Consider the following 27,970-nt stretch of genomic DNA (forward strand, 5'->3'; position numbering starts at 1 on the left):
GGTTCCCGGACCAATGCCACGCAGGAAGATTTTGGGCCCCCCTGGAAACGCCCCTCCCCTTTGAAGGCGGGTTGCGGAGCGAGGCTCTTACGCATGCGCCGCGCCTGCAGGCCCATTGGTGCAGCTGCCAGGCGCATGCGCAGTGCCCAATGGGCTACAAGATGCGGAAGAGCTGGCCCCGCGGAGGCTCCCATTTCTGAAGCGTGGGAGGCAAAAGAGGCGGCAGGTTATAGGATTCAGTTAGAGCTCCAGCGGGTCCCTCAGGTCGTTAGAGCCAATAAGAAAAAGCAGCAGCGCCGCGGTAGCAGAGAGGGCTGATCCCTTTCCCGAGTCCTGCAGGCGGGCGGGGACCAGGGAGCGAAAAGCGCCATCCCTGCTCTGAGGGGCCCGGGGGCCGGGTCCCGGAGCATGGCGGACCGGACCGAGACCCTGAGCATGTGGAGGTGGAGCTGCCGAGGCCGCCTGGCCAGCTGTCAAGTCCTTATAGCTAGCGCTGCAAAGGCAGCCACTATAACTATAGCCGAGCCGCGCTTGCGGTCCTAGGCGGGAAAAAATATGACAGCATGAGTTCTGCCGCTGTCTAGTTTCCTCCTTTTTCTTCTTCTGTGCGTTCCTCTTCCACATACTCCGTTGCCCTTTCCCGTCCCGGGGCTCCTCTTTCCCCTGACCTTTGTCCTCCATTCTCACTTCTGTCCTTTTCCATTTATCCTATGCCCTGCATTTCCATCTATCCTTTATCAACCTCTGTGCCTCATTTTCCTTCTCCCGCCTTTGTCTTTCCTCCATCCTCTTTTTCATCCTGTCACCCTCCCAACACAAACTCTCCGTCCTCCTCCGCCCACCAACCCCCTCCCCCCACATCCTTCCTCATCTGCATCCTCCTCTCCTACTTTTCTCCGCCCTCTCGCCCAAGCCTCCGCCCATGAGCCCCCGCCCCCAGCTGCCAGTCCTCAGCAGCTCAGTCCTGCTGTGAGTCCATAGCAAAGGACCAGGAGCTGACTGAGCACTGCTGGCTGTGCAGGCTAGCAAGTCTCCGAATGGCTCAGGAGAAAATGGAGCTGGATTTTGAGGCTGACACATCTGATGGGGGCACCCTGAGACGGTCCAACAGTGCTCCCCTGATCCATGTGCTCAGGTGAGCTGGATTGGGGAGGACGGAGTGTGGGGGTTCAGAGGTTTGTCCCTGGGCAAGAAGTCTTCCTTCCCGAAAGTGCCAGTTCGAGTTCATTGGGACTCCAAACTGAGAGGGCTGAGGTCTTATTTTCTTCACAGTGACTTGGTTCCCTAGATGGAGGGAAAGTTTGACCTCACACTCTGGCCATGTCTGAGAAAGGGGCCCTCCCTCTACCTGGGGACCGTGTTGTCCAGTTAAGAAAGAGAATATAGAAACCTTCTGGCTCTGCTGACAGGTTTCTTGCCTGAGCTAATTTCCATCAGGGCAAGTCAAGCTGAACCCCCTGAATTAGGCTTGTAACTTGACACCTGTCTCTATGAGCTGCTGTTTCTAAGCTGAGTTTTGGAGCCCGGGCATTAACAGAGGTTTGTTTTCAGAAATCACAGTTTATCTAATAACTTGGGATTACGTGGTGTGGTCATATCCTATTAAGTGATTTGGATTTGTTACAGTGTTTTCAGTTTTTAAAGCTGCAGTAGGGGGAGAGAGAGAGAGAGAGAGAGAGAGAGAGAGAGAGAGAGAGAGAGAGGAGAGAGAGGAGAGAGAGGAGAGAGAGGAGAGAGGAGAGAGAGAGAGAGCGCTCACGCGAGAGAGATGGTTTGTAGCTTAGGTCAGTAAACCACAGGTTTGAGAGACTAATGGGAAAAAATCACTCCTTTAATTTTAGTGACAGGATGTTGTCTTTTCATGTGAACAAGACACCAAGGAGTTTAAAGTAAAAGCTTGTAATCATGCAGGCTGGCTGGCTTTCCTAATGAAACGGTCACATTTCATTTTTGTAAGTAGACAATTCATCTGAGGTTGATTTTGAGACCCCACAGAGAGGACATTAGGACTGAACAGAGGATGGGAGGAATATTAGCGCCAAACATTTTTGAAGGCTTGAAAATGTTTTGCACCCAATTGGACTCATTAGAACATCTGTATTTTACAGATGGGCAAGTACTTTTATTTCTAGATTGAAATAGGATTTTGAAATTGAGGCAAGGATGAAGTGACAGTTGCGTTTCTGGGGCTGCTCTTGGCATCACCAAGTACTTTTTGGATATTTAAGAGGAAACTGTCTTCTGTCTCATTACTACCCCCACCTTCTTTCTCCTTGTCTTCTGAAAGTCCTGTAAGCAAGCAGTTGCTATGGCCTCGGGCTGTCCCACTGACCTGCATTTAGACGACTAAGGAACACCCCCCCTACATACACACACACACACACACACACACATACACACACACACACACACAGAGTTTTGTGAACCACAATTTAAGCAATTACTTGAAAGATAGCATGATTTGACAGGAATTGGGAGCCAGAGACCAGGCACAGTCCCAATTGTCACCAACCAGCTCTGCTCACGAGTGAGTTATTTAACCTTTTCTAGTCTGTTTTCTCTTTTGAAAATGAGGATAGCTGAACTAGGTATTGTCAGTGTTCTCCGAGCCCAGTACGGTTTGGTTTTGAAAAATCCTTGAATTGTTTGTTTGTTGAGACAGGGTTTCTCTGTGTAAACACGCTGGCCCCAAACTCACAGAGTAGCCTGCCTCTGCCTCCCTGAGTGCTGGGATTAAGAGCATGCGCCACCACACCCAGCTTCCTTGAATTCTTACCATGGGCTGAATAGCCTGCTAGGCGCTTTAGGGATATTATACAAAGATGAATAAAGCACCTTTCCAGGGAGATTTAATACACATTTACACTTATTTTCTATTTCTTTCCTTTTTCCCTTTCCTACTTTTGTTGTGATGCTGGGGAGCCCTTTTCTTTACTAGAAGGCAAGCTCAGTATGTAGCTGTTTGGTAGTGCTTGTCTGCTCAGTGTGGGTAAAGCCATGGCTTCCTCCACAGGAACATACAGACATATATACCATACAGGTATGGTGGTGTAGCTCAGGGGAGAGCTTTGGATGGGGATATGCAAGGTTCTTGATTCAATTTCCAGCCCTGCAAACAAAAATAAAAAGAATATTTACTCAACTGTGGTGGTGTACACTTTAGCAGGGGTTCAAAACCAGCCTGGACGACATACGTCTTTAACAAGCAAGGCGCTGTCTCAAGAAGCTTGCTCTCTCCCAGTTGCTTTGAGTTCGAAGTAGGGCATGGTTGCATTATGTTTGTAGGATGAGGAGAGGTTTGTGCTGTCTATGCCTTCATGGACCCATGGCACTTGTGGTGGGTGTGGAAGAAGAGGAAGGGTTTTGACTGATGACTACTGGAGGGAGGGAGGGCATGTGAGGTCAAAGGGGAAACATGAAGAGAAAGAAAAAAATCACAAGCCTCTTCAGTTATATCTATTCACTTGGGCATCGGGATTCAGAGGTTGGTAAGACCGCTGTCTTAAGAATGGGGCTCCCAGGCTTTCTCAGGTGGGGGCACAGGCAGAGCAGTAACTCTCACGTCCTCTAGGGTAGAGCTAAGCTGCTCATAGCCGACAGGAACTGGTTTGGGGGTGTAGTTCTGACCTGAGGCGGCTGGAATGAACCAGTCTGAAGCTCCGCCCTACAGCTCTCAGAGCTGCCCCCCAACCACTGAGGAGATAAGTATCTAGCCAAAGCACAATCTGCGACACCCAAGCCTGGCCCTGCAAGAGGACGGTAAGGGCTTTCTCGTCAGTAGGAAATGAGGGGCCAGTGAAGATTCCTTTGTTAGCTACAGACTGGAGAGGGTTGAGTTCAGTTAAAGGACAGCTTCCTTTAGAAGATGCTAATTCTTTTTATTTTATTTTGTTTTACTTTTCAGTGACCTTTCACAGGTTTTTGAGCCATATCCACTTAGAACTCGGAGGAACAGCGAGACAATTATGAGCCATCATAGCTTGGTAAGTATCAAAGTAAGTGTCTGGAGTGATTTAGATTGGAGAAAACACTTTCAAATATAGCTCTTTCTGGGAAATTATGTGCTGTGCACAATTGTTTTTGAAAAAGACTTAGTTTACTCATCTTGCTTACTAGTTTTGCCAGGGCCATTCAGCTTTTAGGAGAGAAAGAGCTCAAAAATTCCTTTCGTTGCTGTAGGACTTTATTATTTATTTCTACTTGCATCACAGTTGTGAGGTAAATCGGGAGTAACTTCCAAATATAGCCGAGAACAGTGGTCTTTATTTGTTCTAGGATGTTAAAAAAGAAAAAAAAAAATAGTGGCAGAGTGTTTCTGTCAGATATCACTGGCTGTCTAAAATGAAGACCTCTGTAAATTATGTGTTTATATTCCCAGAGGAGTGGCTGAGTGTGTGTTCTCTGTAGCCAGAGCTGTTGGGAATCACCAGATTAGATAGCTGCACTGGGGAAAATTATGAAGAGGTTTTTATATAGCAGCACTTCACATGCAGAGCTCACTCACCCGGCAGCTTTAGACAGCTGAGATGTAAGCACACAGGCCTCTAAATGGCTGAACTAGATTTCCATAGTCTGTGCACAAAGGTTCATCCATTTATTTATAGGACAGCCTCTCTGACCTCTGAATCATCTAAAATTTAAACACAATTATAATAAGCTTCCAACTCAGTGGTGGGTTAGAGGCAGCAAATCAGAAGGGGTACATTTGGGTTAAAGGTCTGCTAAGACTTGCTAGCAAGAGAGGAGAGGGAGAAGCAGAAACGCACACAGGGTTTCCCTCCTCCCAAGAAGTTTGTGGTTTGCCACAAGGGCTAAGAGCCTGTTGATTGTCCCGAGGATGTCGCTAGTATAGAAGCATAGGGTAATGTTCTTAAGGGTCCCTGGTCATTAGCCTTTTCTTAATTTTCACTAACATCTGCGCTTTGATGGTATTTTACGTGTTACAAAATACTTTCAGTCATTTAGTTCAGGTAACAGTCTCCATGGAGCCGAAAAGAGACAAGGCAGAAGGTATTTTTTTCCCCAATTAGAAGCAGCAGCAGCCGACTCAGATGACATAAGTGACTTACTTAGGATCACACAGTAGTAAGTGGCAGAGCTGGCACTAGAATAGAGATCTTCCAGTGCCATTCTATTTGGTATAACCTGTTTGAGAAAGGGGACACTATAACACATTTTAGAAAGATTTCCACTGACCTGGCTAAAAATACTTAAAGAGGGGATGTTAGCTATCTAGAGGTTTGATTCGCTTCACCTACTTCTCTGACGATACTTGAAAATATAAGTACTTATTTTTGTTGGGTATATGAAAAATGTTCTTACGTGTTATACAGCTGTGCTTCTGATAAGAGCAGCATAGCAAAGACGGGAAAAATGAATTTGCCTCTCTACACTTCACTTACCTCTTTTATAAGAGGTGAAGATTCTTATCCACTCTGGTCTAGGCTCATCTGTCATTCCTCACCATCCTTTGCTCTGGCTGCCTCATTTTCTAAAGGGCCTTGGTAATTCACCGATCCTTATGCTGCCCATCAACCCCATCCTCCTCCTTTCTAGCTTTTTTTTTTTTGCTTCGTTGAGACCTAGTTTAATCCTTATATCTCCTTTGTACACGTCCCCTCACCATCATGATATTAATGACACTCTCTACTAATATTACAGCCTACTGTATAAATCTTAATGTGCTCATCCGTGTCCCATAGTAACAAGCGAAGAGTAAAATGTTGGCAGATGAAATGGAAAGGATGAGGCGGTAAAAAGACAAGCAGAAGTAGGTCCTCCGTAATTTGCCAACTGATTAGATATATGTGAATCGTCTAGAATTTATACACAATTAGAGTAAGCTTGCAACTCAGTGTTGTGTTAGAGGCAGCAAATCAGAAGGGGTACTTTTGGGTTAAAGGTCTGCTAATACTTGCTAGCAGTTGATTTGGAGGCCAATTTACATTCCTTCAAAAATAATCATAGTCCTGTCACGAAGTGTAAGATATAATTCAAACCAATGGATTTTACAGGATTGTAACAGTCATAATGTAAATAATTACTATTTTCCATAAGAAATACAAATGAATGTGTAATGGTATAAAACCAAACATGACAATTATTCTGCTTAAGCAGCCTTACAGTATTACAACTCTTTAAAATAACAATTCTGGGAGAAGGAGGACTCCAACTGACTGAAATTGTGTTTCATTGTGACCAGGGGAGTGGTATTGCCTTGAGTACAAGGAGAGAAGTTTAAAAGACGGGGTAGTTTGAAAGGGAAGATTAATTCTCCCCAGGGGCTAAGGCCCCACTGACTCCATGCTGTTCTCCAAAGCTATATTCTAAATCTTTTGTTGTCATTGTTGTTTAGTCGCTGCCAGCTTCCTGTTTTAGCACTGCTCACTTACAGACATTTTCCAGATGATGTGCATTTGAGCCTGCATGAATGTATGTGCACGCTGTGCATTCAGGAGCTCACATGGGGGCCAGAAGAGGGTGTCGGTTACCCGGGACTTGGAATTGCAGGTAGTCGTGAGCTGCCCTGTAAGTTCTGGCAATTGAAAACAGGTCCTCTGCAAGAAGCTGTAGCTCTTCACTGCTGAGCCAGCTCTCCAGCCCTGACACCTGTCTTTTATAATCCCAGTTTTCTTCTCCTTAAAATGCCTTTGTCTTCACATATGGTGCCTCTCCCTGGTGGTTACTCTGGTTTGCTGATGCCCCTGTCACTTTGTGTAGCCATTGTCTCCTATCTTAAACCTTCCGTCTTTTCCTCTGTAAATCTTTGGCTCCCACCTTCTCCTCACATAGATTGTATGGGACAGTGGCCTTGTCATATAGGTCTGTCCGTCCTTTCCCTTCCCTGCTCTTTTACAAAGAATAAGCTAGCCTTGACCGTATCTAGCTCCTAAATTCCAGCTAGTTGGTAATCTTGCTGCCTCTACCACAACTCCATTAAAAGCCGTCCTTGAAAATGTCACTAATGCCCACTTAATTGTCAGTGTCAGGGGGCTCGTTTCTTATCCCACTTGAGCTCTTTGCTTTCCTTAGCACTGTTAGCCAGTATTTCCCTGAAGCTCTTAGAAGATTCTTTTTTTTTTTTTTCAGCTGATAAATTATTCTTGTTTCTGGTCCTAGACATCATTCTCTTCCCATCTCTCCCTTTTTCTGAGCCATTTTGTAGTCTTGGCTAAGACTCAGAAGTTGTCTATTTTATCAGTGTTGCATTGAAATTCCCGACTCCTTCCTCACTTTGGCTCTGCTGATAATTTCACTACCTTTGGGCATTCTTTAGGTCTCTGGCAGGCACACGCGTGTGCTTTCCTACCTCATCCTGTCATCGCCTGCTAGAGCAACCCTGACTTATTTCCTTACCTGGTAGTTTATAATTTTTCAATGAACCCATTAAAAGTTTAGTGGTAAGCATATGTTGCTTTCATAATGCAAAAAAAAAAAAGGACTTTACAAAAGATTTTACTGAAAGGGGTGGGTAATGGGAGTGTGTCTTTTAAGGTAAAATCATGTCTCAGTGGATAATTTTACTTGAATTAGCTTTTGCCTAAAAAGCCCATTGTTCTGCAGCTCACTACATTATAATTGTTTTGTTTTGTTTATGTTGTAATAGCATAAGGCTTCTTAAGCAGAATAATTGTTTTGTTTGATTTTATACTCTCCCAAGTTCATTTGTATTTCTTAGGAGAAAATAGTAATTATTTACATTACAACCGCTACAATCATTTAAGATCCACTGGTTTGAAATTATATCTTACATTCTGTGACAGGAGTGTGATTATTTTGAAGGAACATAATTTGGCCTCCAAATTGTTTTAGTTTTGTGATGTTTAAAAACGAGGGCTCGAGACCGTTGTTAGAGTCCTTGCCTAGTGAACACGAAGTCACAGCACTCCATATACCAGATATTCAAGAGGTGGAGACTGGAGGGTCAGAAATGCATCCTCAGCTAAACGGTGAGTTCAGAGCTAGCCTGGCCTACATGAAACCCTGTCTGAAAGAGAGGAAAAATGATATAAGGGAAAATAGCAATATTCTGAAGTTTAGCCTTGCCCTCTTTCGTTGATCCTAGGACATAGTCCATGTGAGGCAAACACTCTTCCCCTAACACTGATTCCTTTAACTATTATGGTCTGTGGTGATAGCATTAGAAATCAAACCTTAGAGATGATTTACAGCATGGAAACAAAATGTCCTTCTTGCCATTTTAAAGTATTTTTGAGAACATTAATCATATACAAAATGTTACATTGTGTTTGTTAGCCTATCTTTACTCATTAGTGCATCAGTAATAAAAATTGATAGCATTGGCATTTTTTCTTTCCCATTTCACATAGCTTCTTATTTTAGATTAGTGGAATAATGAACATTTCCAAGGCCCAGTCTTTTTTCTCCTCTTAAATTTACACAGCTTTCGGTTCATTTGGGAAAAGTGCTAAAGTCAGTGCCTGTCTAGTGACAGATGGTGCCTTGAGGTTGGACACCTGGTGTACTTTCTAAAGACCGCATGCATTGCCTCTAGTGTATTAATGTTTAGGGGTTTGCAGAGCCAAGTTTCTAAGAATATGAAGAATTCTGTAGAAGAGGCTGTACACTAATACTGACAGCGACTGATGCTTTGTGTTGCACAAAGTAGTAAATGTTTATATTTCCTTCCCAGGTGCTGCCCCCTTCACTTAGTCCTATTCCTAGTAGCAGACCGCATCCAACCTAAAGGGTCATTTTACCTTACTAGCTCAGGTCAGAACTGTAGGACTCAAACCTTCCGCATTATGGAGGGTGCAGCTCCAGTTAGCTGGAAGCATTACTCGTGTATTCGGAGGATACTCTAAAGTACTGACATGGCTGATGTTCTGAGGATGATAGCGCTGAGCTCCTGGGATTCTTCCAGTTTGATCTGAAATTGACACATGGATGAAAAGTATTATTTAGCACCTATGCTTATCCTTATCCTTATAGGAAGAAGGCCTGGATATGATGAACAGAGAAACTTCAAATGAAAGGTTAGTGGTTAGCAAGGGCGGGGCCTGGCCTCTAATGCACCTTGTTTGTAAGCCCTGATGATCTTTTCTCTTTTCTTAAGGGAGGAACAAGCCGGGATGCAGATGAGCCAATCTTGGGATGAAAGCTTGAGCCTGGTAAAGTATTCTACAGTGGGCTGGTTTTGTGTCTTTGTAGAAATCTTTGTATTGTTCAACTAACTTGCTTGATTCTTTCACAGGCCAATCAATATCCTTTCTGCTTCCACAGTCATTCTTAGTTTTTTTTTTTGTTTTTTTTTTTTTTTGCTTTTTGTTTTTTACTTTTGTTTTTGTTTTTGGAGACAGAGTTTCTCTGTGTAGTCCTGGCTGTCCTGGACTCGCTTCGTAGACCAGGCTGGCCTCAAACTCACAGCGATCCTCCTGCCTCTGCCTCCCGAGTGCTGGGATTAAAGGCGTGCGCCACCACCACCCAGCGTGATTCTTAGTTTTGATCTCTGCTTTATGAGCGCAATGTGTGAATGTGTCCATTCGCACGCTTCCACTTCCGAACGTAGGTATGTTATTATAGTTGCACATGAGAGCTGTGACAGACTGAATGAGGGGACTATTTTATGTTTACAGAGTGACAGTGATTTTGACAAGCCAGAGAAACTATATTCTCCAAAGAGAATTGACTTCACTCCAGTTTCTCCAGCGCCTTCCCCAACCAGAGGATTTGGGAAGGTAGGATTGTTGACAAAATATTAACTGTCTTTTTTCTCAGCAAGCTGTTTATTCTAATATATATATACTCACTTCAACTCACTCTCCAAGTCTCCATGGACTTAAAGAAGCAATGAAAACCTATGGTAGTAAATTGGGAAAATGTCATATGTATGAGGCACTTGCATAGATAGCTATGCTGTTTCCGTAGTATTTCAAAAGAACCTTTAGAAAAACAACAGAACAAAAGAAAAGCACCTTTGGAAAACTGGAATGCTGTAGCTGTTTTAATAGTACATGTACTTTCTCTAGCAGGGCTTTTCGCCTTCCTTGCAAATGTTTGTGAGTAGCAGTGGTATGCCACCAAGTCCTGTTCCGAATCCAAGGCATTTTTCGAGGTAAGTGGATTTCAGTGTCAAATGTGGGGACCAGGAAGATGGCTGAGTGGGTAAAAGCATTTGCTCTGCAAACATGAGGGTCTGAAATTCGATCCCAGAGCCCACATGGAAAGCTCCCTGTGGCCACTCACACCTGTAGCCCCACTCAGCACTTGGTGAGCTGGAGCCAGGAGGATAGCTCAGGCTTGTTGTCTGCTTAGCACAGCTCCAGATTTAGTGAGAGACCTTATCTCACAGGAATAAGGTGGAGAGTGACAAGCCATCCTTCTCTGGCCTCCAAGAGCTTTCCCGCTCAAGCACATGATCTTACGCATGCACACTCATGTGTGACACACGTAGAGACAGACAGGACAGAGAGAGAGAGTTAAATGTGGCTGGAATAGCACTCTACTTTTTTCCTCAAATTAATTTTATTATGGAAATTTTCAGACATATATCAAAATTGTTAGAACTTCATAATGAACAACCATATGCTCACCACTTACATTGAAGCATTAACATTTTCCAAGCTTCTGTGTTTGAGACTTAATGCTGATTGATGGATTAAGTGTGTTACGGAGGCTTGAACCAAGAGCCTCCTGAGTGCTAGGCAAACACTCTACCACTAGCTATATCCCCAGCACTTAGCATTGATTTATATTCAGAGAGACTGCGCGCGCGCGCGCGCACACACACACACACACACACACACACACACACACACACACGCTCTCTCTCTCTCTCTCTCACGCACTAACATACTGTTAGTAATCAGGCAACAATGCAGCCACCCCTGAAGGTCCTGATGACGGCAGGAAAACAGGCTACACACACACACACACACACACACACACACACACACACACACACACACACACACTCACACACACGCACACACATACACTCGCTGGCAGGACTCAAGCCACCTAAGTCACCTGTGCACCTTCAGCGCATGCGTATGTACCTCCTGTGCATGCGCTAGGTAGTTTATAAAGGGAATTCCTCCCATTTCTCTTTATCTCTCTGTTCACGCGTGTCTCCGGAGACGGTCTCTATATTCCCCTATTAAACCTCTTAAGTGGATTTGTAGCGTGTCGTGATTTTATCCCACGGTACAGCTTTTAATATTTGGCACCCATTTTAAAGATAAAAAAATTATAGATCAAAATGCAAATAACTTTTTAGTAAGATACTTTTCTTTGAGCAATTGTGGGTATCTTGTCCTAGAGAATATTTTTTAAACGGCTTAAAATGCCATGTTTTTTCCATATCACCATATGCTGATTCAAAACATCCCACAGTACCAGCACTTTGTACCTCTGTCTGTATGGCTGTGCACAGTACTGATCTGGTGGGCTGTGGTGCTGTTAGGCTTTCTCCTTGGAGGCTCTTCACATCATTCTGTTTATTTCTTAAAGCAGGAGGAGTCAGAGTCCAGTCAAGTGCATTAGGCCCAGTGTTCTTGGTCCTCTTAAGAGAAAAGGTATGTGGCAAGTATGGTGATGGTATTGTGTTACATACTTTAAGCCTACTATCACAGTAGACCTTAAATGTTCTTATCACACACCAGGAAAGGGGTAAGTAGGTATGGTAACAGATGTGTTTATATATATACCAGGTTGTGACACTGTACACCTTACTGTGTATACACTCATTTTAGTAATATTGGGGGTAAGTATTCAATACACTTCTGGTAATTTAGCCAAACTTGAATTCGAAACTAGAATTCTCTTTCCGTATTTCCACCCCCTCGACTCTCTCTCTCTCTCTTGAGACAGGGTTTCTCTGTGTGGCCCTGGCTGTCCTGGATTGGCTTTGTAAACCAAGCTGGCCTGGAACTCACAGAGATCTGTCTTTTTCTGCCTTCCAAAGTGCTAGGATTAAAGGTGTGCACCACCAAGCCCAGCTGAAAGTAGAATTCTTATCTGAAGTGAATTCACAGATTTACTTTTTTTTAAAAGAAATGTTAAATATCTTCAACATGCTCTATGGGTTCTAAGTTATATAAATTTACCAATTTTTGTTGTCTATATTTTTATAATTCATATATGAATCATATTCTTACATTCATGTTATCAATATATATTCTGAAAAATAACTGCCTTCTTACAAAACAGAGATGCACAACTTGTCTTATGTGCAGAAATCTAAATTGGCATAGAAAACAGACCTGTAAGCGTAGAGTTCGCTCAGGTGGGAGTCACTTCTCCATCAACAAATTATGCCTCAGCAAAGTAAAGTTGCCAAATATTCAAGTGTGTAAAGTTTTTGGTGTATATTGGCACTCTCGCAATAGCTTCTTTTGAACCACAAAGTACTGACGTTTTCTCAGTCAGTAGTTGTTTTAGATGCTTATATAAGGCCCTTGATAACATCTGTTTCTTTAAACATGGCCAAGATATTTGATACTGGTTTAGTCATTATTCCTGGCGACTTGACTGTGTGACTAGAAGTGTCAGGTGCCATTTTATTTTGCTTTGTATTATTAGTGTTTTATTTCGTTTTTGATACAGAGTCTTATGTCACAGGCTGGCAAAGAGCTCTCTACATATCCAAGACTGGCCTTGAACTCTTGGTCATTTGGCTTCGGCCTCCCAGGTGTTGTGATTAGACGTAGGTGCGCCCACCTACCTATAACCACACCGTCTAGTTTTCTCTTTCCTTTTTAGATCACCGTAGAAAGTAATGGGTCTCTTTATGGCGTTTTATACATGCTTAGTCTATGTTCACCCTTCCTGCTGTCCTACCTCATCCTTTCTTCTGTTGCCCTCCCTCAATGCTTTTGTTATTTGTATTTTTTTTTACCTCCCCCTTTCCCTCTCTACTTAAGGCCTCTTTTTTCCTTCTTACACATTTTCTAGTTTTATGTTCTGTACTCACACCCACACCCACACTCACACCCACACCCACATAAATAAATGCACATATATAAAAATTGAATCTGACCAGGCGGCGGCGGCACACGCCTTTAATCCCAGAGTTGGGAGGCAGAGGCAGGTAGATCTCTGTGAGTTCGAGTCCAGCCTGTTCTACCAAGTGAGTCCAGGACAGCCAGAGTTACACAGAGAAACCCTATCTTGAAAAAATAAATTTAATCTGGGATCTCTGCATTTTATAGACCCAAGTAGTTACTTATTAACTTTTAAAAGATTTCTTTTAAGTTTTGTGTGTAAGTGTGTTCTGCCTGCATATGTGTGCATCACATGCGTCCAGTTCCTGTGGAGAGCAGAAGAGAGTGTGGGGTCGCAGGAACTGGGGTTTGGACAGATGGCTGTGAGCCACCATGGGGTGCTGAAAATGGAACCTGGTCCTTTGCTAGTGCTGCAAATGCTCTTAACCACAGAGCTTCTCTCTGGCCCCCATCTACCTAATTTTTTAAAGATGTCGAAAAATAACAGCCTCTTTAGCAAGTGGTACTAGAAAAAGTGGATGTCTACATTTAGATGAATGAAACTAGATCCATATCTTTCATCCTGCACAAAAAAAGCAATTCAAAATTGATCAAAGACCTTAATATAAAACCTGAAATACTGGAATTGAAATGAAAACACTTTAAGCTACAGGCATAAGCAAATACCGTTTTAAAGAAGAGTTTTGGTAGTTGCCTTAAGAAAAATACAATTCAGGGTCTGGCCAGATGGTTTAGTAGTTAAGGGAGCATACTGCTCTTGTAAAGGACCTGAGTTCTGTACCCAGCACTCACGTTAGTCACCTGTAACTCCAGGTCCAGGGGGAATCTGATACCTCTGTCCTTCAAAGGCTCCTCCGCACATGCGCATGCCAACACAAAATGCAGACACATGTACATAATTAAAAATATTAAAAATAAATCTTTAAACATCAAAAAAGTAGTTCAGCTGGGTAGTGGTGGTGACGCCTTTAATCCCAGCACTTGGGAGGCAGAGGCAGGCCGATCTCTGAGTTCCAGGCTAGCCTGGTCTACAGAGCGAGTTCCAGGACAGCTAGAGCTGTTAGACAGAGAAACCCTGTCTTGAAAAACCAAAACCAACCAAACAAACAAAAAAAGTCGTTTGCTTCATGAGACTCAGTCTCAAAAAAATCAAATAGGGCTGATCAGGAGGTCAGGGAAGTTCAAAAGCAGCCTAGGATGGATACATGAACTCTGTTTATAAAAGAAAGAAGGGGGCAGGGAGACTGGGACATACCCAACGTGTTGTTCCACATAGTTGGAAGTCAGAGGCAGGAGGATCACTATAGATTTGAAGCCAGGCTGCGTTGCGCAGTGAGCTCTAGACTACCCAGGGCTGTGCGGGGTTGGAGCTACACCAGTAGTATAGGTTGCCCATACTCCAATGGATTGCCTCAGACTCCTGCACATATGAACAGCACTAATTAGACTTAGTAGGTTATAAAAAGCAATAAGGAGGGTATGAAATTGGGATGGGGATATGGAGAGAGGACCCAGGGATAGTAGGAGAGGGGGATTGGGGTGAATATGATCATATTTAATTTTATACATATACGAAATTCTCAAAAATATTAAAAGATGATATGGTTTAGAGAATAGATCCTGAGAGTAACAATATTTGTATTTAGTGAGTCAAGTCCCTTTATTTAATCTCGCAAGGAATTATTTATAACCTTAGGATGTTCTCAGGAGCATTAGGTGAAAGCACTTTAAATTAAAGGTATTCTAGTTGTTATTATTAAAGTAAAATCCGTTCAGAAAGTTAATGGAGCTAGTGTTTGCCTAATAGCTATTCCAATTTCTACCAGTAGGTGGAGGGATTCTTTGCTAGAACTTAAAACCCTGTACTTTCAAAGCTATATATATTAAAGCTCCCGACAAAGTAAACAAAAAGCACAATTTTTTTATGAATTTCAATAATTTTCACAATAGCCCCAGAAGAAAAATAGTATGATTTAATTCATAATAGAGGGGATGAAGGTTTACGTGTGTTCTTGTTTGCTCTTTTTCTGTCAGAAGTGGTTCCTACAATTCTAAGTTCCACGGTCCTTTTGAGGTAGAGACAGACTCCTGACTCCAAAAGGTTTAGTTTTTGCTTGCTTCTTTGCTCAAGCTGAGACAGGGACTTTCTCTTACAGGCTGCTGTGGCACTCTGGGTGGCCCAGTCACTCTCAAACTTAGTGATTATGTCCCTGCTTCTACCTCACAAATGCTGGGATTACAGACATATTCCTCACATTTACCTTAAATCGTTTCTTCCTTCCTTCCTTCCTTTGTTTGTTTGTTTTTAGAGACAGGGTTTCTCTGTGTAGCCTTGGGCTGTCCTAGACTCACTTTGTAGACCAGGCAGGCCTTGAACTCACAGTGATCTGCCTGCCTCTTTCTCTTTGAGTTTTGTGATTAAAGGCGTGTACCACCACGCCCAGCTTCCATTCTATTCTATTTTTAAGCCCAGGTAAAGATGATCAAATGCTAAGAATATGCACATTTGAAATAAAAACAGCTTGGGGCAAGGAGAAGAGTCCAACAACCCTCATTAGTTAGAGCAAAAGGTTAAGCACTATTCCTGTTAATGCCATGTTCTATGATTACAAATTCTGTGAAAATCCATAGGGCTGAGTAAAGCAGTTTACTTCCAAATGTGTGAGTTGAATTACTGTTACTGCTTGCACACAGGTATACTTCCAACTATATTTTCATTTTGAGTACATTGTCTAACTCAACCTCTATTTCCACATTATCAGAAAATACATTTTGTTGCTGTCTCAAGAAATGTTAAGATATTAAAAGATATCAAATAAGTCCTCTTTGCCACCCACAGACTATTGACTGTGAGTTTTAACTGCTTGGGAATACCTACTTTATTTCTACCATTGGTTAGCTTTGATTCAAGGTAAAGTGTGTGTGTGTGTGTGTGTGTGTGTGTGTGTGTGTGTGTGTGTGTGTGATGTAACATGATATGCATAATTCATGAAAAAAATGAAAGCTATTACTTTTTGGCTAAGGTATATAGAAACATATTTATTTTATGTTAAAGCACATGGGAAAGTCACTGTTTTGATGAGAAAGTGGTTTAAGAAAAAAATCTTACATAGTGTAGGCTGACCTGGAAGTAGCTATGTAGCACACGCTTGAACTCTTGATCTTCTTGCCTTAGGCTCTGGAAATCTGGGCTCCTGGCACACGTAGGAGCCTTTACAGAATAGCTTAACCCACGCTGAGCTTTGGTTAAACAAATATCACCCTCATTTTAGCATCAGACCTGCGTTTGTAAATTTGTTTTGTGATAGCTATATTTCTTTTGTTATAGGGGAAATGGAGACAGAAAGCCAGCCTAAGAGACTCTTCCAAGGCACCACCAGTGTGCTGTCTACAGATGCTGCGCAATTGTCTGATCTCAGTTCATGGTAAAAATGAAATAAAAAAACTATTAGGGTATGACTCACATTGAAAAAGAACCATGCTGGGCAGTGGTGGCGCACGCCTGTAATCCCAGCACTCGGGAGGCAGAGGCAGGCAGATCGCTGTGAGTTCAAGGCCAGCCTGGTCTACAAAGTGAGTCCAGGACAGCCAGGGCTACACAGAGAGACCCTGTCTCGGGGGAAAAAAAGAACCACACTGAAAGAGCATCGAGATAATGTAAAATACAATCCACGCTCACAAAGGGGCCTCTCCCCAGAGGTGTAAGTGATTTGGAATGGCCAGGTCTCTGAAAGTCCCTAGTAATCCTCTGGAAGTTTGTGTATCCTTTTTGCACCGTTCCTTTTGTTCCTAGCCTCTGGTAGGTCAGCCTTTCTCAGTGGATGGGGTGGTGTGGTGTAGTGTCATTACCTAGTGTGAGAAAGAGCCCCTGAGTTGCTGTGGAGAAAATGGATTTTGATTATCAGCACTTTGATTGCATTTCATGCTCGGTGCTTCTGACTTAGTACGAGATGGCTGCATTCTCTAAACCATGTGTATCAGTCCAACTTTTGGTCACTGTGACAAAGTCCTTGACATAAACGATGTTAGTCAGATTTCTTTCAGCTCATGGTTTCAGAGGTTTCTGTCCAGTCCCCAGGCTCTCTTGATTCTGGGCCTGTGGTGATACAGATCCACATGACAGTGGGGACATCTGGCAGGGGCTGTTGCCCTCGGGGAAAACAGAAAGCAGAGAGAAGGGACTAGGGACAAGGTATGACCTTCATGCTCATGCACCCAGTAGCTTCCTTGCTACAGACAGATGTCTCCTCTGAAAGTTTCTGCCACCCAAAATAATGCCACTACCTAGGCAAGCATGTATTCAATGAGCTAGTGGGGGCATTTCATATTGAAAACATTATGCCCATGGCATTTATTAAATCATCTGATTGATCTGTTGTGATAGAGTCTTTTTAGAAAATCGATAGACCACAATGCTAATTAAGATGGCAGTTTCTCTTTCTACTTTGAGACAGTCTTTCTGTATAGTCCAGGCTCACCTCAAGCTCACTGTGCAATCAAGGCTGGCTCAGAACTCACACCCCTCCTGCTTTAGGCTCCTGAGTAGTGGGACCTATGAGCGTGCACCATCGACCCCAGCTTAAATGTGTAGTTTTAGAGTAACAGTAACTAATTGTTATGGTCCAGGTCACATGACTGCTAGTCTTCTAGATTAGGTCAGTGATGCAAGGGTTTTCAGTGTTTTCTTGTTCTTGAAGTTGAGCGTTTGCATGCCTACAGACATCTAGGAGGTTATTCCAGTCACCTTGCTGAGTACCGTATTCTCTATACAATTGTGTAACACCTTTTAGAACTTTTTGTTCCCTGGGTTTTTATAGCACTCACTTTAAAAATAGAATGTTACTCTCTAAATGGAAGAGGTATAAAAGACACTCAGTGGTGTAAGGGTTGACAATTCCTTCCTCCCCAGTTGCATGTGTATTATTTAAGATAACTTGCACTTCCAGGTAAGCAAGTCCTAGCTTATTGTCATTCATGAGGTTTGCTGACTGGCACTGTTGGAGTGCCTTTTAGATTGTTCCTATTTGTATCTTCCACTGTCTCTCTGTGTCCTTGGTAGCTCAGTATGCTAATTTTGGAACAGCATGTCTTCCCAGGTATGTAGAGATTGCTAAGAGCAATTCCTGAAGCTTGTCAAGAGGATGAGTGGATGAAACTATATACCTGGTGCAGACTGCATATGACTTTTATGGTAAAGTGTGAGTATAGGCACATAACTATAAATAGATGTGCTTATCCAGCTACTTATCAAGTGATCCGGTGAGGAAGAAGTTCACAACATTTTGCCAAGCAGAAGACAAGGATAGTGAGGAGCTGGGTGGGTAACTCAGTGGTAGAGTGTATGTTCAGCTTGTACAAGGTTCGGCATTCCATCTCCAGCATGGCAAAAAAAAAATATATTATATATGTATATCACCATGCTGGAAATAGAACGTCCAGCCTTGTACAAGGCGTTGTAGACCAGCCTGGCTTCAAGCTCACAGAGATCTGCGTCCTTCTGCCTCCCAAGTGCTGGGATTAAAGGCGTGTGCTACCACCACTCGGCCATATATTTATATTTATGTCTTTTTTTAAAACATGGCCATAAAAAGATAGGGAGCTGGCTGTGGTAGCACATGCCTATAATCCTAGCACAATGCAGGCTTAGGCAGATTGCCGTGTTGGAGGCCAGCCTAGGCTACATAGTGAAACAGGATAGCCTAAATGTATAGTAAGACTGTATCTTTTTATTTATGTATTTTTGTTTTTTGAGAGTTCCTAGACTCGCTTTGTAGACCAGGCTGGCCTTGAACTCACAGAGATCCTCCTGCCTCTGCTTCCCCACGTGCTGGGATTACAGCTATGGGCCACTGCACCCAGCTTTAATAAAGGTGTATCAAATGTAATAAGACTGTATCAAACAAAAGAAAAACAGAAAGGAAGGCAAAGAAAACGTTGCCCAGTGGTAGATCACTTCCCTAGCGTGTTTGCAGCCCTGGGTATGATGTGCAGCAATACCAAAACTGAAACCAAAACGAAACAACAAAGAAAAATTCATATATTTATTTGTAGCCCTCATTCCTAGTGTGGGTATTCATATTTTGTTTTTTGGTTTTTTTGAGACAGGGTCTCTCTGTGTTAGCTTTGGCTGTCCTGAACTCACTTTGTAGACCAGGCTGGCCTCGAACTCACAGAGATCCGCCTGCCTCTGCCTCCCCAGTGCTGGGATTAAAGGCATGCTCCACAACGCCCAATTGCGGGCATTCATGTTTTAAGCAGCACAGCATTAGCTGGCTATGGCCATGCTATTGTCGAATTTCAGTTGCTGTGGCAAACCCTGAGTAAACCTGTAGTAGCTGTGAGAGTCCTGAAGACATGGACATTAATGCTAAACGAAATGTAAACTGAGTGAGTTAGAGACCAGCTGTGGTTACATGAGAACTTGTTTCTAAAACAAAACAAAAGCATGCACACACACACGCACACACGCGTGCGCGCGCGCACACACACACACACACACACACACACACACACACACACACACACGATATGTGCCTAATTCATGAGCATTTGTAGACTGTGAAAGTATGGTTCAAGTAGTGACTAATAAAGAAACTTATTCCTCAAAATTCACAAAAAGCAAGTTGTCAAGACCTAAGTACTGGCCGTGTCTAGTGGCACGTGTCTGTAGCCCTGGGTACTCAGGCAGCTGAGTTGAAAAGATCACAGGGCCTGGGAGTTTCAGGGAAGCCTGGATTACATAGTGAGACCCCTCCCCTCCACCAAACAAAACAAAACTAATGACTAGAAAGATAGCTCAGTGGGTCAGAACACTTGCTGTGCAAGCATGACACCCAACATCCTCCTCTGGCCTCCTCAGGGCTCTGCATGAGCAGTGATGGACACGACACACATGCATGCACTACACATATGAATACACAGACAGGCCTAGCAAAAGGCAGTTCAGAACTTTCCAGTAATGCTTTTACTTGAATTTGTGTCATCATCTCAAAGCACCTTAAAGCTTACAATTGTGTTAAGATCTGTGGGGCACCTTATATACTAAGGATACTGGCATTTATGTCTAAGTGAAGAAATTTTGTGAGTTAGTCTTTTCTCCCCCCCCCCACACCCCCCCCAGACAGGGTCTCTCTATGTAGCCTTGGCTGTCCTGAACTCGCTTTGTAGACCAGGCTGGCCTTGAACTCACATTAATCCGCCTGCCTCTGCCTTCCAAGTTTAAAGACGTGCGCCACCACACCTGGTATATGAGTTACTCTTAATATTGAATCTAGAGTCTGCTTTTACAGAAATTTCTGTCTCTTAGTGCAGTTCAGACATCCATATTCTTAAAAATGGGGACAGAGATAGAAACAACCTGTTTGCTTATTTTTGTTGCTCAAGATGGCAGTATACTTGATAAGAAAAGTAAAGACTCTTTCTTCTGCTATCTTTTATTTTGGAGAGTAGCTCAAAGATCTGATAAATAGCAGATATGATCTCATCTTTTTAAACTTTTCTTTATTCTCTGTCCCATACCACAAAGAGAAGGAAGAGATACATTTTATAGTCTTTAAAGTTTATGTGCTACTTAATAATCTTTAAAATCTGACCTCTTTGAAGTATAAATTAAATTAGAACTTTGAATATGAACCCATTTAGGCTTTGTGCCCATTTGGGCATACTTTTTATCCCTCCCCCGCCCCCCCAAAAATATCCTGAAGTCTTTGTCAACAGAATGTTGGAGAACATTGCCAACTACAAAGCTGGAATTAGGTCATTTTGCATTTAGTGTTTGTGAACTTCAAGAGTTTGAACATAATTCAGAAGTATGCCTTGTATAGTACTTTGATTGCTTTTTTTTTCCTAGTAAGAATTTCCCTCTGTTCCTTATTGAGCTGGGAATAAGACAGAATGTATCTGTAGCACTGCAGAGCAGACAAAGGGATTTTCAGGGTCCCTAGGCCTGTGATGAAGACTAAGTGGTACCTGTTTAGCCTGGAAGAGGGAAGATTCTCGTCTTTTCTGGCCTAGTACATCAGTGGTTAATGTGGTGGTTGATTTTAACATTTTGGCTTAGATTTCTGGTTCGAGTCTCATTCTATAGTCCAGACTGGCCTGAAACTCAGTGTGTAGCCCAGTCTAGTCTTCAACTTCCTCATGAGTTCTGGGTCTACAGACATGTGCTACCATACTCTAGCTATCATTATTTTTTTTAAAGATTTATTTATTATTTATACCATATTCTACCTGCATATGCACCTGCCTGCCACTAGAAGGCGCCAGATCTCATTGCAGGTGGTCCTGAGCCACCATGTGGTTGGTGGGAATTGAACTCGGGACCTTTGGAAGAGCAGACGGTGCTCTTAACCTCTGAGCCAGTTCTCCAGCCCCTATCATTGTTATTTTAAATGTTTTGTTTTTTGTTTTTTTGAGATAGAATTCTTACTCTTTATCCAAAGCTAGCCTCAAGCTAAGGATGACGACTTTGAACTCCTGATGCTCCTACTTCTGCCTCTGAAATGCTGGGCTTATGGGCATATGTCACTATGCGTTGATGATTTTTCTACAATTGCCTATTTATTTATTTGTGTCGGGGGCACCCACATGTGGAGATCAGAGGACAATATTCAGGAGTTGGTTCCGTCCTCTGAACTCAGGTCATCAGGCTTGGCAGCCAAGTGCCCTTACCGCTGAGCCACATCACAACTCCAGCCTTGGCTGGGATCAATCAGTTCATTTTCAATTCAGATAGTCCTATGTCTAGTCTGAATATCCTTTGCTTTCCTATGACCTTCTGGCTTTGGCTACTAGTGGAAGTAAGGCGCGTTATCATTAGCACTCTCATCAGATGTTAGGGGAGAAAATAAGAAGCTCAAGTTAGACCAGGCTCTGTTGCTTTTAGAAGCTCCAGTGTAAGATGTAATGGTGATCAATAAAAGTTCCCTTTGCACAGTGATCTCTGGGGATTACATGGTTACACAGTCCCGCTCTACATGGATCTGATTGATTAATGAAAGAGTGACATGGCCTATGGCCTCTGCTTCTATGACCATGTTATAGGCATCCAGGCTAACTAGAACAGAAACCAGATCTTAGTTCAGTGGCAGTGTCTACTTTAAGCTTTACTAAGTTTTGAAGCTAAATTGCGAATGAGACAAAATGTAGTTTTGCCATTTTTCCAATAGTAAGAAAAATTAGAGACGTCTATGTGTAATGGTGGAGAAGACATTTTGAAATGGTTTATTTTTTTCTAATTGGTAATTGCCTCTGCCAGCTTTTTTTCTCGTAAGTAATCAACAATGTTAAGAAAAACATTTTGGGGGCTGCAGAGATGACTCAGAGGTTAAGAGCACCGCCTGCTCTTCCAAAGGTCCTGAGTTCAATTCCCAGGAACCATATAGTGGCTCACAACCATCTATAATGAGATCTGATGCCCTCTTCCAGCCTACAGGTGTATGTGCAGGCAGAGCACTGTATACATAATAATAAATAAATAAATCTTTAAAAAAATAAAAAAGAAAGAAAAATATTTCACCGCAAGTCTTATTTTGGAACGAATACAGGAGTCACCTAAGCAAGCATGTCTTGTTACAAATGGAATCTTTTAATCCTTGGCTCACTGTCATTCTGCTGTTGGCAATAAAGAATCCCTTCTTTATCTTCAGATTATCTACATGGTGGCCAAATTTTAATCGAAGTCTTTTTCGTCCTGCCAAATGGACAAGAGCATGCCCTTGTGCTGCTCAGCCAATATGTGCTTTAAGAAAGTCAACTCATTTTAATATTAGTCTAGGCAAAAAGCTGCAGAGGAAAATTCACATATTTTCCAAAGGCAAAAGAAAGGTCCTTTTGATTTCCCAGTATCTTGGATTATCTGTGCAACTCTTTTTTCAGTTGTTGAATAATTCATATTTGGACCATTTTGCCATGTGGTTGAGGAAGTATCAGAGCCAACTAAGTTTTCCAGACCTCTTCCTTGAAAGTAGTATTATTAATGATGCATTTGACAGCAATGTGCATATTAGTAGGAGCAATGTGAAGTATACTATTCCCATTTTTTATTTTTACTCTTCCAAAACCCATTTGTAATCTGTCTCCACCTAAAAATAACCTGTATGCAATAGAAAGATATAGCAGAGAGGGCCTGTGGTGTATCTCCCGTGGTAATGTGCTTGCCCCGCAGGTATGAGGGCCTGGGTCCCTATCCCTAGCACTGCAGATAAAATCATGAAAGAAAGACATGACATTAAAGAAAGGCAGGAGAGGAAAAGTTGCTTTTCAGGAGGATGATGTAGGCCTGAGACTTAAAAATGTACTATGAGGCCAGACAATGGTGGCGCATGGCTTTAATCCCAGCACTCGGAGACAGAGGCAGGTGGATCGCTGTCAGTTAGAGGCCAGGCGGGTCTACAAAGTAAGCCCAGTTCAGCCAAGGCTGAACAAAACAATGTACTGTGAACTTCTTTACAGTGGAAATACATCAGCTTGGAAGCTTACAAAAATAACATAAAGGTGTAACATTTCGATTCCACATATTAGAACAGAATGGGGGTTTGCCAAGGAGCTAGTGGCAGATTCTCTATTTTCTGTTTTTCTTCCGTTTCAAAAAGTTTTAAAAAAGTATTTGTATAAACTTAAATTGCCGGATTACTCCTCCAGTTTGGTTCTCACTGTGTTCTCTTGAGTCTATAATGCCTCTGTACTAGCCTTCTTTTTGTTTGTTTGTTTGTTTTTTTGTTTTTTGTTTTTCGAGACAAGGTTTCTCTGTGTAGCCTTGGCTGTCCTGGACTCGCTTTTGTACACCAGGCTGGCCTCGAACTCACAGCGATCCACCTGCCTCTGCCTCCCAAGTGCTAGGATTAAAGGCGTGCACCACCACCACCACCACCCCCGGCTCTGTAGCCTTCTTTTAATTCCCAGAACTATCCTTGCTTCTTCCTGCACCTTCTCGAGTTAGCACCTGCTCATCTTTTCCACCAGAGCCCAAGTCGCACCTCTGAGAATCTATTCACGGTTTTCCAGCTTAGCTCAGGGTTCCCATATGGCCAGCTCTCCGAGCCCCAGACCCTTCTTCTCTTATTACTCGTGTCACAAAGTGTAATTATTTTCCCATGAGCCTTATCATTGAAATCTCTGTCTTCTCCACTCTCCTGTAAATTCGGAAAGGCTGGGGACCTTGTCTGTCCTTCAGACCATTGTCCTTCAAGTATCTACATATCTTCTACGTTTGGCAGGCCCTTAGTAAATATTAGAGTAAGTGAATGAGTAAAGTCAGGGCAAACACACAGCATAGCTCTAGGATCCCCGGGAATCGAAGCAAGAAAGGCGGCGTGATGTGAAGCAGAGCGTCTTGGTTCCATGTAAAGCATGAAGCCATGTTTTGGTCAATTTGTGGGAACACTGAGCATCTGGTATGGATGGCAAGCATATTCCTGGGATGGCTTGTGGAGGTTCTTGGTGTCCAGATCAAGGGAAGATGAGAACAGAGACCAGTTGTTTGGGTTAAAGAGACACGATGGGAACCATGAGGAGAGAACATTCTAGGAGCATAACTAGAGAGTAACTGAGAGGGGTAAGGAAAGGAGTCCCTTACAGATAGCAGGGGGCTCTTTGCGTCTGAAAGGAAACAATACAACAAAATCATAAAATGAGAATAGGAAAGTTTAGAAGAGGGAATCATTTAGAAAATATTTACACTGAAACCTCTTGGGAGTGGGCAAACAAAACGGTCAAATTTAGGGCAGCTGAAGACTTTCCTCAAGAATAGAAGTAATATGTCTGAAGGCATACTTCACCTAACTTGAGAACAGGTACCGCAGTAAATATCAGCCATTCTTGCTTTAAGGCTCTGGAAAGAAAGGTAAGAAGAGAAATACGAAAATGGAAGGTCAGGAAAGCCCCTTCTCCCCAATGAACAACACTTAGCATATGCTAGATAGTCAGGCACCTCCAGGGGCATGTCATGGCTCTTCCTGTGGGTTCCTGTGGGTTTCGGAGTGTCACAGGTCTCTCAGCACAGTACACTATGCAGTTCATTGCTGTGGCCTTTATGCTTCTTATTATTCACCAATGCTGTGTTGACGTGTGTGTCCTTGAAATCATATCATTGCATGTTATGTGGACCCTAATACATGCATTCGCTTATAATTCTTTTTGCTTTGTCCTCAGTTCAGATATTTTGGATGGCAGTAGTATCAGCAGTGGCTTGTCCTCAGACTCAATGGCTACAGGCAGCGCTCCCGCAGAGTCTCCAGTAGCATGCTCCAATTCATGCTCCTCGCTCATCTTGATGGATGATCTCTCACCCAAGTGACTTCCCCATTTCTGATTCGGTGTTTTAACTATGTGGAGAACTTTGATCCACAGTGGGGATTAGAGTTTGGCCGATTGCAAGCATTCCGATGCTCGTTCCCGGGCATCTCCTCTCTAAAGTTCAATTTTGCAAACAGAGTCACCTTACTAACATCCATTTGGGCTGACCTCATTTTGTGTTTGATAACTAAATCTCAAATACACATTTTTGATTGCCTGGAGGGGTTTTTTTCCCCTAGTGCCTCAAAGAGCACCTACTTTCACTCATTGAAGGGGAACACTAAAGCATATTTTCTATGATTGTTTTTTTTTCCCCTAGCAGTGACGTATCAGAGTTGATCAGAAATTCTCTTGCTTGAGAGATTTATAAAAATTCTGTGTTGACTACATGCTTTCCCATCTCTTTCTTTATTTCATGGTAATATTAAAATTGCTTTTGATTATATCAAGTTTTCATTTTTTTTTTCTGCATCAGCTTTAAAGAACATTGTTTCCTTTCCCTTGCCTGTTTGAGCTGCTGCTTTGCCATTTCTCACAGAGGGGAAGAAACCCCTAGTTGCTTCCATCACCACCGTATTGCTTCTTGCCGTTGGGATGTGTGCAGTAAAGACTGGTTTTAGAGTGGAGCATGTCAGTGACTTACAGGGCGCCTGCATTAGTCACCTCGGGTTCTTAGGCCTTTGCTACCACAGTTGCTCTTTCCCTCCCTGAACCTGGTGCCCTAAGGAATATATAAAATATTGTTGATATTTCTAGGTGGTGTTATCAAGGAGAAGAAATTCCTGCCTTGACCAGATGTGTGGAGCATCTACAAATGAACGAATAGTTATTTACACAAACCACTGTACAAAAGCAAGCGCCCATGAAGCTGTCAGTGTCTCGGGTAGTATTATGAGGCCTTAGGTGCCTTGGGGTACATTGCCGTCCTGTAGGGGACATATATCATAGGGTCTTGTGGAAATGGAAGCTTTCTGTATGTGAGTGCTATTTTGTTTGTTTGTCTTTTCTGATTCCTTTTTGTCATTGAGTTTGTTTCGTCATGTGGTGACCTGGTGTGTTTGGTTATTGTGTTGTGTTAGAATCAGAACCCAGTTCTTGGCCTTGTTGCTTTATAGAGGGCAGTTTAATATCTGTAGGGAAGCTTTGGGGAGCTTAAAAGGTCAATGCTACTGTGCCCTCTGCTTCCAGAAAAATTTTAAGCTCTAAGCAGTGTATATGTAGTGTGACGTAACATATGCTCTGTCTTTTTTGCAAGAGGAAACTCCTGACTAAGTAAGATATTTGAGAAACCCAAGTGTGCTGTATTGTGACATTATTTATTATTTATTACTCTGCGTAGAATGTCTGTGTTGTTGGCTTTTAATGTTTAACATGGTGGGTGGACTATTTGTTTAATATTCACATTTACCCACTAGAATCGTGATAGCGAGTGAATGTAAGAAACAAACAGAAAATGATTAAACTTAAGTCTTTTGAAATCTAAACTCCGTGGAGGTGGTTTGAAGGCATTTCCAGACAAGAAGCTAGTATGCTCGAAGCAAAACCTCTTGTAATCATTAGAGAATGTCACGTAGCGTGCAGCAGTTCCTTTATAGACGAGGTCTGCTCTTAGGTTTACATTGTAATCACTATCATACCATCTATTACCGGCTTTAGGTCCCTTGTTGCTTTAGCCTGGGAAAAGCTCAGAATCCTTCAAACCTAACGTAAAAGTGCTGTTATAAGACTCTCCCGCTTACGTGCTGTTTTCAAGAAGTGTTTCCCAGACAGTACTTAGTATATCCACTCTGTCAGTGAACCGTGTTCAAAGGCTTTCGCCTTCATAATGAGAAGAGATGAGTTTGTCTTTCAGGAAACTTGTCTGCCTTCACTTTTCTGTCTTATTTTGCCTTAAAGGGACACTTTTCAGTTCAAATTTAGAGTCCAAATTTAGGACTGTTAAGAAGTAACATTTGAAACGTGATGGTATTTAGACTTATGTTAACAATTCAGTGGCAAGGTAAAACCAGAGCAGCAAATTGAAATGGTATGACGAGAACAAAGGGGCAGGAAGATTCACTTAACTATTTAAACCAACTTTTATCAATGAGTTCGATGAAATGTTTTAAATGTGCTCTCACTCCCCGCCTTCTCTCATTACTCTCTGACTCCTGTCAATCCCTTCTCCCTACGGATTTTCTTTTGCCATATTCCTGTCTTTTCTTTGTAAACTAAGCTTTTGTTACTGTTGTCCTCTTTATTGTTTAAATGGACTAGAAAGCTGACTTGCGCAGGGATTGTTTTGAAATAAACAAAAGATAGGTAATATGCTAATCCACAGAGCAGCTTTGTTGACAGTACCCCTTTATTTTTATATAAAGTCTAATATTTGAAACGCAGTTGTTCTTATAAAGTAAAATTCTTTCTTCCTATTCTCATATCATATATTTTAAGCTTCTCTTTGAAACCTAGTACAAGAAATGAAACCATAATAAAATGCTATAGATCCTGGTTTTGCTTGACCTACTTATAAATCACTGTTTTATGATAACTGCTTTTGGATAATAGAAAGTTTTGTGAAATGTTGACCTAGTGTATATCTTAAGAATGTGAATTTAATAAAGTATATATACATGTATAAAAAGACAGAATTTTAAAGTCTGCTTTTCTTCTTCCTGTGTGTAATTATTTTCTGTCTCCGTATCCCACGAGCTTATTCTGTGTTTCTAGGA

General features: G+C 42.4%; 1 protein-coding gene across 5 annotated transcripts; it reads left to right on the forward strand.

Annotated features, from left to right (window-relative positions):
• The first annotated feature begins 147 nt into the window (after positions 1-147).
• On the forward strand, positions 148-27,890 carry PABIR2 (PABIR family member 2). Of its 5 annotated transcripts, none has more exons than XM_084790715.1 (10): positions 148-264; positions 1,022-1,135; positions 3,905-3,983; positions 8,953-8,996; positions 9,077-9,131; positions 9,597-9,698; positions 9,990-10,075; positions 11,473-11,537; positions 16,294-16,390; positions 25,116-25,708. In XM_084790715.1, the coding sequence occupies exons 2-10, from the start codon at positions 1,038-1,040 to the stop codon at positions 25,258-25,260; spliced, it is 771 nt and encodes a 256-aa protein (XP_084646841.1). In that variant the 5' UTR covers positions 148-264; positions 1,022-1,037; the 3' UTR covers positions 25,261-25,708. The 5 variants fall into 5 exon arrangements, with proteins under 5 accessions (XP_084646841.1, XP_084646844.1, XP_084646840.1 ...); XM_084790716.1 differs by having other exon boundaries at positions 159-226; XM_084790718.1 differs by lacking the exon at positions 25,116-25,708 and adding an exon at positions 26,016-27,890 and having other exon boundaries at positions 148-1,135.
• The last annotated feature ends 80 nt before the right edge of the window (positions 27,891-27,970 follow it).

The sequence above is a fragment of the Acomys minous genome, assembly GCF_964271855.1.
Source record: "Acomys minous genome assembly, chromosome: 7".
Classification (NCBI taxonomy): domain Eukaryota; kingdom Metazoa; phylum Chordata; class Mammalia; order Rodentia; family Muridae; genus Acomys; species Acomys minous.